The 14,825-nt window shown below is 44.4% G+C and overlaps 1 protein-coding gene across 2 annotated transcripts in view; it reads right to left on the reverse strand.

Moving 5' to 3' along the window:
* LOC121844444 (protein diaphanous homolog 3-like) overlaps positions 1-11,274 on the reverse strand; it is a 76,661-nt gene extending 65,387 nt beyond the window's left edge. For both annotated transcript variants that reach the window (XM_042314539.1, XM_042314538.1), the window contains exon 1: positions 10,697-11,274. In XM_042314539.1, coding sequence (XP_042170473.1) covers positions 10,697-10,816 — 120 coding nt within the window. In that variant the 5' untranslated portion in view covers positions 10,817-11,274. The remainder of the gene's footprint in view (positions 1-10,696) is intronic.
* Between the last annotated feature and the right edge of the window lie 3,551 nt (positions 11,275-14,825).

Here is a 14,825-nt window from a genome sequence, read left to right on the forward strand (position 1 = left end):
TGTTCACTAACTGACCTCCCCTATAGATGTTTGTCACTAACTGACCTCCCTCACTAACTGACCTCCCTATAGATGTTACCAGCCCTGTCACTAACTGACCTCCCTATAGATGTTACCAGCCCTGTCACTAACTGACCTCCCCTATAGATGTTACCAGCCCTGTCACTAACTGACCTCCCCTATAGATGTTACCAGCCCTGTCACTAACTGACCTCCCCTATAGATGTTACCAGCCCTGTCACTAACTGACCTCCCCTATAGATGTTACCAGCCCTGTCACTAACTGACCTCCCCTATAGATGTTACCAGCCCTGTCACTAACTGACCTCCCCTATAGATTTAACTTCCCTATAGATGTTACCAGCCCTGTCACTAACTGACCTCCCTCCCCAGACCTCCCTATAGATGTTACCAGCCCTGTCACTAACTGACCTCCCCTATAGATGTTACCAGCCCTGTCACTAACTGACCTCCCCTATAGATGTTACCAGCCCTGTCACTAACTGACCTCCCTATAGATGTTACCAGCCATCTGACCTCCCTATAGATGTTACCAGCCCTCAAACTGACCTCCCCTACCGGCCCTGTCACTAACTGACCTCCCCAGATGTTACCAGCCCTGTCACTAACTGACCTCCCCTATAGATGTTACCGGCCCTGTCACTAACTGACCTCCCTATAGATGTTACCAGCCCTGTCACTAACTGACCTCCCTATAGATGTTACCAGCCCTGTCACTTGACCTCCCCTATAGATGTTACCAGCCCTGTCACTAACTGACCTCCCTATAGATGTTACCAGCCCTGTCACTAACTGACCTCCCTATAGATGTTACCAGCCCTGTCACTAACTGACCTCCCCTATAGATGTTACCAGCCCTGTCACTAACTGACCTCCCCTATAGATGTTACCAGCCCTGTCACTAACTGACCTCCCCTATAGATGTTACCAGCCCTGTCACTAACTGACCCCCATTTATTCTGCTTGAATGCTCAGTTGTTCCTTTCTGTCTCTCTCCTGTACACACACACACACACCTGAGAGCTGCTATTCAGCACATCTGAGGACTAAAGACTCAATCAGCTGGTAGTAATTAGCGGTAATGCCTGTCGTTACGGTTGACCCCACCGTGTCCTGTTTTCTCCACTGGATAGATCACACACACACACACACACACACACACACACACACATACACACACAGAGACAGAGACAGAGAGAGGGCCAAGCCAGATGGGAGTGGAGATCGTTCCACCCAGGACATCGCCTTCTGAAGGGCACATCAGAATGTCAGTGACAAATGTGGACACCTGCTCTCTACATTTCATCCTAATCTGGTCAACGGCATTCTGGGGATTTCTGACGCAGTGAACGGCAGCTTGAGTTCGGTTTTATATCATGACGGCGTTATTAATCAAGGAAAGGTGTGTGTGTGTGTCAAATCAAAGTTTATTGGTCACGTACACAGATTTGCAGAGGTTAATCGCAGGTGCAGCGAAATGTCTCTCTGAAATATGCACTGTACCGGGTTTCTATTTAATTATAGTGTTTTTACCCCACAGCAGTTAGTAGTGGCACAACCCTTCAGCGTTTATTTGTGTGAAAAACAGAATTATGGCAAACAGCCATTACTGTAATTAAAGACTGCAGGGCATTTTGACAGCTCAAGACGCATCAGTAACAGGGGGTGGGGTTGGGGGGTGGGGGCTCGCTAAGGTGATATTTCCTCTACTAATTCTCCTTTCAGAAATGCAACTCTTACGGACAGATCCAAGAACACTGTTTAGACATTTAAAAAAAAAAAAAACATTCTGTCTTCTTTGTGCTAATTGTTGTAGACATGTTTGTTTGAATGTTATGGTGGTGGAGTGGGGGGGGGGGGGGTTGTATATTGAAAACGAGGCCCCAGACAGTACGAAGGTCTGAAATCTGCAGCTTTTTAAATGTCACAACCTCTGATAGAGAAACTAGTTCCCTTTGTTATGTTGTGGTGTTACAGCAACACCTAGTGGTCAAATCATGTCACTTCACCTGAAGGCAATAAACCAAAATATGGTCATCCGACTTCAAGTCCTACTCCTCACCTCCTCTTTGTAAATATTTGGATCCAAACCAGCCAGTAGCCAGGGGGGGGGGGGTGTAATTGCTAAGGATCATCCAAGTCAACTGAAATGACCTTAAAGAGGTAGAATAAGGATTAACCAATCGTAGAGAGGCCTCAGCTGGTGGGCAGCTTCCCCCACGACACAGCTGAACGAAACACCTCTATAGAGGTAGAAGACTGACATTACAACCGGGGAGACACCTCTATAAACGTAGCAGACTGACATAACAACCGGGAGACACCTCTATAAACGTAGCAGACTGACATAACAAACGGGAGACACCTCTATAAACGTAGCAGACTGACATTAAACGGGAGACACCTCTATAAACGTAGCAGACTGACATTACAACCGGGAGACACCTCTATAAACGTAGCAGACTGACATTACAACCGGGAGACACCTCTATAAACGTAGAAGACTGACATTACAACCGGGAGACACCTCTATAAACGTAGAAGACTGACATTACAACCGGGAGACACCTCTATAAACGTAGAAGACTGACATTACAACCGGGAGACACCTCTATAAACGTAGAAGACTGACATTACAACCGGGAGACACCTCTATAAACGGAGACTGACATTACAACTATAAACGTAGAAGACTGACATAACAACCGGGAGACACCTCTATAAAGGTAGAAGACTGACATTACAACCTATAGAGGGAGACACCTCTATGGAGGTAGAAGACTACAACCGGGAGACATAGAAGACAACCGGGAGACACCTCTATAGAGGTAGAAGACTGACATTACAACCGGGAGACACCTCTATAGAGGTAGAAGACTGACATTACAACCGGGGAGACACCTCTATAGAGGTAGAAGACTGACATTACAACCGGGAGACACCTCTATAAACGTAGCAGACTGACATTACAACCGGGAGACACCTCTATAAACGTAGAAGACTGACATTACAACCGGGAGACACCTCTATAAAGGTAGAAGACTGACATTACAACCGGGGAGACACCTCTATAGAGGTAGCAGACTGACATTACAACCGGGAGACACCTCTATAAACGTAGAAGACTGACATTACAACCGGGAGACACCTCTATAAACGGCAGACTGACGGGAGACCTCTATAGAGGTAGAAGACTGACATTACAACCGGGAGACACCTCTATAGAGGTAGAAGACTGACATTACAACCGGGAGACACCTCTATAGAGGTAGAAGACTGACATTACAACCGGGGGAGACACCTCTATAGAGGTAGAAGACTGACATTACAACCGGGAGACACCTCTATAAAGGTAGAAGACTGACATAAAAACCGGGAGACACCTCTATAGAGGTAGAAGACTGACATTACGACCGGGAGGCAGTTTGAAAAAATGTAGAGAACTGATATTGAAAAGACAACGATGATACAACTACAAAAACAAAAACAACCCAGCGACAACACGCATCACGAGGAAGATGATTGATGAAGAGTGTGGTCATGTAGCGAGGGCGACTCTGGGAACCAGCCTGAGTCGTATCTACTGGACGTCTCCTCCTTCACAGTGTGTCTATCAGCCACGTGACGCCTCAGCAGCTCTGGGCGCCAGGAAGCCCACCGTTCAGAGTAGTGGCCAGTCGCCCTCACTAGGAATTTGTTCTTAACTGACTTGCCTAGTTATATAAAGGTAAAATAAACTAGGAATCCTCCGCCACCTCTCCCCCGCATTCCCTCACGATCGTCATGTGACTCCTCAAATGGCGTGTTCCGTCTTCCAAATGGCACCCTAATTCCCTACATAGTACACTACTTTTTACCAGGGTGTGTGGGGTTGCGGTTAAAAGTAGTGCACTATAAAAAAATAAAGGGGGAAAGGGAGGCATTTGGGACACGACCTGAGTGTCTGCCCGAGGCATTTCAGACCGAGCGTCTGCCCGAGGCATTTCTCCTCTCCTGCAAACTATTGGTCAACTGTGTTTTTGGTTCTAGATTCCTGCAGACTATTGGTCAACTGTGTGCTTCTCTGTGTGTTCCTGGTTCTAGTCTCCTGCAGACTATTGGTCAACTGTGCGTTTCTGGTTCTAGTCTCCTGCAGACTACTGGTCAACTGTGTGTTCCTGGTTCTAGTCTCCTGCAGGACTACTGGTCAACTGTGTGTTTCTGGTTCTAGTCTCCTGCAGACTACTGGTCAACTGTGTGTTCCTGGTTCTAGTCTCCTGCAGACTACTGGTCAACTGTGTGTTCCTGGTTCTAGTCTCCTGCAGACTACTGGTCAACTGTGTGTTCCTGGTTCTAGTCTCCTGCAGACTATTGGTCAACTGTGTGTTCCTGGTTCTAGTCTCCTGCAGACTATTGGTCAACTGTGTGTTCCTGGTTCTAGTCTCCTGCAGACTATTGGTCAACTGTGTGTTCCTGGTTCTAGTCTCCTGCAGACTATTGGTCAACTGTGTGTTCCTGGTTCTAGTCTCCTGCAGACTATTGGTCAACTGTGTGTTTCTGATTCTAGTCTCCTGCAGTAGTAGTAGTAGTGCCCTATAGAGGGAACAGGGCGCCACTAAAGTAGTGCCCTATAGAGGGAACAGGGCGCCACTAAAGTAGTGCCCTATAGAGGGAACAGGGCGCTACTAAAGTAGTGCCCTATAGAGGGAACAGGGCGCCACTAAAGTAGTGCCCTATAGAGGGAACAGGGCGCCACTAAAGTAGTGAACTGGTGGTTAATTGACCAAGCGGTTCTCTCAGATCCCACAGAGAGGCTGTGTATCGATCTCAGCCTCTGGGAAATCAGACAGGAATTTTAAAGTTCAGAACAGTCAAAGTCACGTCGTTCATGAAATTGGATAAAACCAGATCAAAGAACGACGACCAAAGTTTGAAAACGGACTGTTGCCCCTACATCGATAAAGTTAAATCAGAAAGTTCCTGACTCAGACCCCAGACTGTTACCAACAGACAGAGACTCAGACCCCACACTGTTACCAACAGACAGAGAGACTCAGACCCCAGACTGTTACCAACAGACAGAGAGACTCAGACCCCAGACTGTTACCAACAGACAGAGAGACTCAGACCCCAGACTGTTACCAACAGACAGAGAGACTCAGACCCCAGACTGTTACCAACAGACAGAGAGACTCAGACCCCAGACTGTTACCAACAGACAGAGAGACTCAGACCCCAGACTGTTACCAACAGACAGAGAGACTCAGACCCCAGACTGTTACCAACAGACAGAGACTCAGACCCCAGACTGTTACCAACAGACAGAGAGACTCAGACCCCAGACTGTTACCAACAGACAGAGAGACTCAGACCCCAGACTGTTACCAACAGACAGAGAGACTCAGACCCCAGACTGTTACCAACAGACAGAGAGACTCAGACCCCAGACTGTTACCAACAGACAGAGAGACTCAGACCCCAGACTGTTACCAACAGACAGAGAGACTCAGACCCCAGACTGTTACCAACAGACAGAGAGACTCAGACCCCAGACTGTTACCAACAGACAGAGAGACTCAGACCCCAGACTGTTACCAACAGACAGAGAGACTCAGACCCCAGACTGTTACCAACAGACAGAGAGACTCAGACCCCAGACTGTTACCAACAGAGAGAGACTCAGACCCCAGACTGTTACCAACAGAGAGAGACTCAGACCCCAGACTGTTACCAACAGAGAGAGACTCAGACCCCAGACTGTTACCAACAGAGAGAGACTCAGACCCCAGACTGTTACCAACAGACAGAGAGACTCAGACCCCAGACTGTTACCAACAGACAGAGAGACTCAGACCCCAGACTGTTACCAACAGACAGAGACTCAGACCCCAGACTGTTACCAACAGTCAGAGACTCAGACCCCAGACTGTTACCAACAGACAGAGAGACTCAGACCCCAGACTGTTACCAACAGACAGAGAGACTCAGACCCCACACTGTTACCAACAGTCAGAGAGACTCAGACCCCAGACTGTTACCAACAGACAGAGACTCAGACCCCAGACTGTTACCAACAGAGAGAGACTCAGACCCCACACTGTTACCAACAGTCAGAGAGACTCAGACCCCAGACTGTTACCAACAGACAGAGAGACTCAGACCCCAGACTGTTACCAACAGACAGAGAGACTCAGACCCCAGACTGTTACCAACAGACAGAGAGACTCAGACCCCAGACTGTTACCAACAGACAGAGACTCAGACCCCATACTGTTACCAACAGAGAGAGAGACTCAGACCCCACACTGTTACCAACAGTCAGAGAGACTCAGACCCCAGACTGTTACCAACAGACAGAGAGACTCAGACCCCAGACTGTTACCAACAGACAGAGAGACTCAGACCCCAGACTGTTACCAACAGAGAGAGAGACTCAGACCCCAGACTGTTACCAACAGAGAGAGAGACTCAGACCCCACACTGTTACCAACAGACAGAGAGACTCAGACCCCACACTGTGACCTGGAGTCCTGGCTCAAGTTCAGCAGGCTAAATGTGGGACCAATCCGACTAATGACATCACCACGGTCAGTCAGTCACAGTCAGCAGCTACACTACAGGGAGGGAGGGCAAAACACTTAGAGGGACACAGAGAACAACACACACAGAGACGACACAGAAAACCACACGCACAGAAAACCACACACACAGACAGACAACAGAACCACACACACACACACAACAGAACCACACAGACAACAGAACCACACAGACAACAGAACACACACACACACACACACACACAGACAACAGAACCACACACACACACAGACAACAGAACCACACACACACACAGACAACAGAACCACACACACACACAGACAACAGAACCACACACACACACAGACAACAGAACCACACACAGACAACAGAACCACAGAACCACACACAGACAACAGAACACACACAGACAACAGAACCACACACACACACAGACAACAGAACACACACACACACACAGACAACAGAACCACACACACACACAGACAACAGAACCACCACACACACACAGACAACAGAACCACACACACACACACAGACAACAGAACCACACACACACAGAACCACACAGAGACAACACAGAAACCCACACACACAGACAACAGAACCACACAGAGACACACAGAAACCCACACACACAGACACAGAACCACACAGAGACAACACAGAAACCCACACACACAGACAACAGAACCACACAGAGATGACACAGAAACCCACAAAGAGACACACACAGAAAACCCACACACAAGAAACAGACCAGACACACACACAGACAGACATAGAAAACCGACATACAGAACCACACACACAGAAGCACACAGACGTTTAAACACAGAAAACCCACACAGACAGACACACAGAACCACACACACACACAGAACCACACAAGGAGGGACGGTAGAAAAGTATTCTTGTCTGAAACAGAACCACAGGGGCAGGAGCCCATGTCCTGTAGTGTGACAGTCATGATCACCCTCTGGACCAGACACTAGTCTACGGCTGGAGGTCACTAGGTCAAAGTGTTGTTTAAACAACCAGACACTAGTCTACGGCTGGAGGTCACTAGGTCAAAGTGTTGTTTAAACAACCAGACACTAGTCTACGGCAGGAGGTCACTAGGTCAAAGTGTTTAAACAACCAGACACTAGTCTACGGCAGGAGGTCACTAGGTCAAAGTGTTGTTTAAACAACCAGACACTAGTCCGGCTGGAGGTCACTAGGTCAAAGTGTTGTTTAAACAACCAGACACTAGTCTACGGCTGGAGGTCACTAGGTCAAAGTGTTGTTTAAACAACCAGACACTAGTCTACGGCTGGAGGTCACTAGGTCAAAGTGTTGTTTAAACAACCAGACAGTCTAGCTGGAGGTCACTAGGTCAAAGTGCTGTTTAAACAACCAGACACTAGTCTACGGCTGGAGGTCACTAGGTCAAAGTGTTGTTTAAACAACCAGACACTAGTCTACGGCTGGAGGTCACTAGGTCAAAGTGTTGTTTAAACAACCAGACACTAGTCTACGGCAGGAGGTCACTAGGTCAAAGTGTTGTTTAAACAACCAGACACTAGTCTACGGCTGGAGGTCACTAGGTCAAAGTGTTGTTTAAACAACCAGACACTAGTCTACGGCTGGAGGTCACTAGGTCAAAGCGTTGCTGAGAATAAACAAGTTGGACTGTAGAGAACTTTAATTATAATTCAGTGCACACAGTACACAGCTACAGTCCAAATATGTTCTGACTCGCTATACTGTCTCCGGAACATTCCCAGGGAAAGAGAGAGAACCAGGAAATAGAACCTACTGCCAACAAGGAAGTCCACACTCCAGAATCCTCTAGCATGACATAACCATGGCAACACCACAGTTGACATTCCCTGGGTATTATTACGTTATGTTTAATTCCCTCCAACAACGTCACAGGGATTCCTGGCCTTCAAGAAAACCCCACCCCAACTGAACACTTGCGTCCCAAATAGAAGCCTATTTCCTATACAGTGCACTTCACACCATAGTACATAGGGTCCAATTTGGGACGCAGATCCATTTCAAACGAAAACGGGTCCATTATCACAATCTGTTCATCTGATTTCCTGCTCTACACTCCCTGTGTCAATCCCTCCATTCCAAATCTCTGAAACGTCTCTGGGAAAAAAAGAAAAAAAACATTTTTACCACCCAGATTGAGCTAAACGAGTGTGTGTGTGTGTTTGAGTGTCACATTACCAAGGTACTTAACAGATTAGAAGAGGACCCAGGGACCTCAGGAGAGGACTCTCATAATGATTAAAACTGTAATCTAGGGCAGCAGTGTAATAGACTGTCAGCAATTCCATTTGAAAAGGTAGCATAACCTCTGGCTGACGGAGGGAGCTCAGAATATACATCCAAATGGACCCCTATTTTACATAACGCTCTGGTCCAAAGTAGTGCACTATGTAGGGAATAGGGTTCTATAGGGCTCTGGTCTACAATAGTGCACTAAATAGGGAATAGGGTTCTATAGGGCTCTGGTCTAAAATAGTGCACTAAATAGGGAATATGGTGCCGTTTGGAACAAAAGCCTTATTTCCAACTTCTGCAGTCGGTTGCTCAAGCCTGTGTATTTGCATTGGATTAGAATTAAAAAGTCAGAGAAGAGAGAGAGAGAGACAGAGGAGATACTCCATTAGTTTCGTGTCACTCATAAAATGTCATTACCATTTGTCGGCCGTGATCCGCTGCCTAAAGAGGAAAGAACCATTTCTCTAAGATGAAAGAAGCTCTTATAAAAAAAAAAGTTCCTAAGACAAGCATCAATGCTTCTCTTCAATACTGGCACAGGTGACAACACAAAGGAATCAAAGTGTTTATAAAAATATTAAAAAATTACATTTAAACCTGGCTGCAGAATAAACTGAAACATTGTTGCTGAAAAAATTTTTAACAAATAAAGCTGAGGCAATGAAAAAGGAATGTGTGGAAGTCGGAACCCTTGGTTTAGAATCATTAGACTCGTTCTAATTCTAGAAGTGGAACATCTGAAAGACTAGACTGATGTCTGGTGTGGCAGGAGCAGTCTCAAATGGCCCCCTATTCCCTATACAGAACACTACTTCTGACCAGTCAGCCCAAGGAGAGGTCAAACCTTATTTGTCCACGTGGTGTCGAGAAAGACGGACCAGAGTAGACAGACAACATCGGTCAGTAGAGTACAGAGGCAGTGGGATTACAACTAGCTACTTATCCCCTGGCTAATTTGACCTGTTGATACAGCCCAGCTTGTCTGAGGCAAAGCAAATACAACCACCACAATGTAATGCTGGACTGTAAAGGCCTGTATCTGGGATATCAACAATACTTCTATGTCCTGAACTGACTGAATATCCTACATTGTTATTTTAACATTAGTCAGCTACCACACCCTTAGTCAAGTACTCAACTCCTCCACCGACTAGAGTTTTTCAAATGAACCTCTGACTCCTATGCATCGACACTTAACATTGTTTAAATTCTTAAACCCTTATGTGTTTATTCTCTGGTGTTGCATGCTGGTCTTAGTTTGCTGAAATGCAAACAACATTTTGTAAAGGTAACCTGTAAATGTCCAGTAATGGATACCACAAATCTCAGGTATACAATCTGTAGCTATGTTTGACTGTATGATCTATTACAGACGACCATTAGAAAAGGAGAGACAAATGTCCCTTTCATTTGAGAGAGAGAGAGAGAGAGAGAGAGAGAGAGAGAGAGAGAGAGAGGGGCTTTGCAGCATTTGGCACAGAGCAAATCCTTGTAAAATGATTAAATGTCTACGTTTTACATTATCAGTGGGAGGAAGAAAAAAACAGGGATTTAAGCACAATGTGAGTGCAGACAAGACAGATTGACTCTCAAACCAAAAATCAGTACATGGCATTGTACTGGAATGTCAATTATTAGCATGTTTACGGGAACAAGTATTTACCTACCAAGTCTGAATCATTGCATAGTGGATGATGGGCAAAAACGCATTGTCAAAACGTCACTTTAGCTCGTCCTGAGAGTTCATGTTTTACAATCCAGGGTGAGTTGTTTCACTTCGAGTTAAAACTATGTCGAGTCAGTGACACTTTCAGTGAACGATTTTATTTATTTTTTTAGAAAAAGGCCTACTTACAAACTTTGGTTTACGGTCTCCATCCTCGCCTCCAGATGATCCACCTTGTCCTGCGGTGAATCCCTTCTTTCGTTGTTTGTCTCGTCCACTGGACTGAAGATGACTCCAATGGGTCTCCATGGTAACTACAGTAGCTTAGCTTAGCCGGGCTACTCACTGTCACTACTGTACCCGACCTTTGCAACAACAACAACAACAACAACAAAAAACGGCGAAACATGCAATACGGTTTTGTTAAACAAAAGAGATTATTGGTGGAAAAGTTACTTCAACCTGATATCGGGTACAAACGAGGACAGAGAGAGGTGAAAAGCGACTCCTTCAAAGATGCTAACGAGCTAGCTAACTATCACGGTCGGATTTCCTTAATCCAATTTGTGGCTTTTCAGGTAGTTTGCCTTCCAAGACGTATAGAAAAGATAAACTACTGTTATCAACACGTTTTCTTGAATACTATTGTTGAAATATTTGCAAAACGATGTTGACAACGTTAGTTAAGCTATCAGACAACGTTAAAGCGAGTTGATATTTTTACAGCTCGAACTTCTGACTGTAAAAAAAAAATGTTCAGTCCGAAAACCGCGCCACCGGAAGTTGTCAGTGTGACGTTGTTTCATTCTAGCCAATTGTTTTTGCCGACAACGGAAACGCCTTTAATTTTGAGATAAATGATTGGCCGTTCGTCATGTCACTCATTCCATTCCGTTGACGAAGCAGCCTGATAAAAAAAACGACGCGGGGAAAAAAGCACGTTGATTATTAATCACCAAAGGCTGTTTTGACAAAAATGTTGACAGTTTTACCTTGTAGACTAAAACATTTTCCCAGAATCAAACTCTTGCAAAATCTTACTCTGTGTAGTCTGTCAGAATCATCAAACCTTTCTTTGGATATTTTACAATTATTTAGTGGTTGCTTGTAGAGGACTGTATTTGCTTGTAGCCGGTCCCGACATAGATCATTGAGGCGCGGTCGGTCGGACAGACATGCAATTTTGGGACGAAAATTATTTCGTTGTCCCTGAGATTATTTGTAAACGGTTGTCTCTCTGCTTTGTATGCGTTAGCCTAATTTTACATATTGTATTAAAATAACATATTTTACTTTTTTCACATTATTCACACACTCAGAATTCAACGTCAGTCGTTTACCTCTCCTCTCCTAGTTGAGCTTGCGAGTTCATGTGCCCCTTACATGTATGTTGTACATGTGTGTCTGGCCTCATTGGAATAGAGCAAATCAAATGTTATTGGTCACATACACATGGTTAGCAGATGTTATTGGTCACACGGTTAACAGATGTTATTGGTCACATGGTTAGCAGATGTTATTGGTCACATGGTTAGCAGATGTTATTGGTCACATACACATGGTTAGCAGATGTTATTGGTCACACGGTTAACAGATGTTATTGGTCACACGGTTAACAGATGTTATTGGTCACATGGTTAGCAGATGTTATTGGTCACATGGTTAGCAGATGTTATTGGTCACATACACATGGTTAGCAGATGTTATTGGTCACATGGTTAGCAGATGTTATTGGTCACATGGTTAGCAGATGTTATTGGTCACATACACATGGTTAGCAGATGTTATTGGTCACATGGTTAGCAGATGGTATTGGTCACATGGTTAGCAGATGTTATTGGTCACATGGTTAGCAGATGTTATTGGTCACATGGTTAGCAGATGTTATTGGTCACATGGTTAGCAGATGTTAATGCGAGTGTAGCGAAATGCTTGTGCTTCTAGTTCCGACAATGCAGTAATAACCAACGAGTAATCTAACCTAACAATTCCACAACTACTACCTTATACACACAAGTGTAAATTAATAAGAATATGTACATAAAGGAATATGAGTGAGCGATGGTACAGAACGGCATAGGCAAGATGAAGTAGATGGTATAGAGGACAGTATATACATATGTGATGTAGGGTATGTAAACATAAAAGTGGCATTGTTTAAAGTGGCTAGTGATACATTTATTACATCAAGATGCAGTAGATGGTATAGAGTAGGAGTATATACATATGAGATGAGTAATGTAGGGTATGTAAACATTATATTAAGTGGCATTGTTTAAAGTGGCTAGTGATACATTTTTTACATCAATTTCAATTATTAAAGTGGCTAGAGTTGAGTCTGTATGTTGGCAGCAGCCCCTCAATGTTAGTGGTGGCTGTTTAACAGTCTGATGGCCTTGAGATAGAAGCTGTTTTTCAGTCTCTCGGTCCCTGCTTTGATGCAGCTGTACTGACCTCGCCTTCTGGATGATAGCGGGGTGAACAGGCAGTGGCTCGGGTGGTTGTTGTCCTTGATGATCTTTATGGCCTTCCTGTGACATCAGGTGGTGTAGGTGTCCTGGAGGGCAGGTAGTTTTCCCCCGGTGATGTGTTGTGCAGACCTCACCACCCTCTGGAGAGCCTTACGGTTGTGGGCGGAGCAGTTGCCGTACCAGGCGGTGATACAGCCCGACAGGATGCTCTCGATTGTGCATCTGTAGAAGTTTGTGAGGGTTTTAGGTGACAATTGGTGAGTATGCTGCCTACACGACGGACAATCACGTGGCAGTTAACTTTAATATGAAATGAACTTAAATATGATTAGACTGTAGTTTACTACAGTGTCTGTAAAATATTGACAATGGAAAGAAGTGGATGGTGCTCAACCAACGTGAGTTGAGATTTAATCAGAAGATAATTGAAAAGGAAGGGGTATAGTATAGTATTCGTGAGTTGAGATTTAATCAGAAGATAATTGAAAAGGAAGGGGTATAGTATAGTATTTGATTGTGCATTTATTTAGTCTCTGACTGCAAAGCGTCCTCCTAAAAGGTATATCCAATATGCAAAACGTATAGCAAGTGTAGCTGTCATCTTCCTTCATGCTTCAAGTTCAGTAGTACCTGCAAGCAATGGCGGTCCATCATTCAGGGCAGGTGGGGCCCCACACTTTTAGAAAATAAAGAAATACAAATACAAATTATATATATATATATAATTTATTTAAATTTTATTTATTTTTTGGGGGGGGCTTGCCTGTTTTTTTGAATGTTATTTTGGCATTATACAGTGCCTTGCGAAAGTATTCGGCCCCCTTGAACTTTGCGACCTTTTGCCACATTTCAGGCTTCAAACATAAAGATATAAAACTGTATTTTTTTGTGAAGAATCAACAACAAGTGGGACACAATCATGAAGTGGAACGACATTTATTGGATATTTCAAACTTTTTTAACAAATCAAAAACTGAAAAATTGGGCGTGCAAAATTATACATCAGTCTTACTGTAGCTCGCTCATTAATGTCTTAATCGAAATGACGGATTGCCTCTGCTAATCTTTCCCTTATGCAATAGTTTGTCCATCTCACTTGTCAGTAGAAACCACATTTGTTTAATTAAGCAAGTCAAAAAAAAACTAGGCTGAATGAATTGTTTCAGTGCCAGACAAGGCTCAACTGATAGCCAGGTGTAGCCGTGGTAAGGATTCACTCCATGGTGCTGAACAGACAGCTCTGCTGTTGAGACAGCTTTATGTCGGCCCTAACAGATTGTGGGCACCGTTTGTCGCCGTTATAGTGCAATTAATGCATTGTTCAGTGTTGTGTTGTGTCTATGCTGGCATGCATCTAAAAAAAATGTTTTAGAGTTTGCCACACCAAGATTTTTATGTACATGCTAAAATCATCACTGCCTCCGAGATCAGGTGCGCGTGAGGTCTCAATTGAATAGAGTAGGTTGCCTATGTATGGATGGAGAAGCAGTTACCTTTGCAAGGAAATATACTTCCTAAATAGGCCTATGATTAGGCTATAGTTTACAAAATTGCCTAGAAAATAAATAATGGTCACCCATATTTCTCCTTCTGAAAATCCTCCCATTCCTAAAAGGTAGGATATAAAAATAGCTCAAGAAAAGTGCTCAATCTCTCCAACTCTGATCTCTTCAAACTACATCTATCATAGTGGTTGATAGAGCCCAGTAATACAGACAGACTACTATAATAATCTACCATAGGGGCTGATATTACCCAGTAATACAGAAAGCCTAATATAATGTGCCACGTGAAAATCTCTCGTATTTTAACCTATTTCTTCAGTTATTTTTTCCGCATTTGATATT

Source organism: Oncorhynchus tshawytscha, unplaced genomic scaffold (assembly GCF_018296145.1).
Source record: "Oncorhynchus tshawytscha isolate Ot180627B unplaced genomic scaffold, Otsh_v2.0 Un_contig_2655_pilon_pilon, whole genome shotgun sequence".
Taxonomy (NCBI): Eukaryota; Metazoa; Chordata; class Actinopteri; order Salmoniformes; family Salmonidae; genus Oncorhynchus; species Oncorhynchus tshawytscha.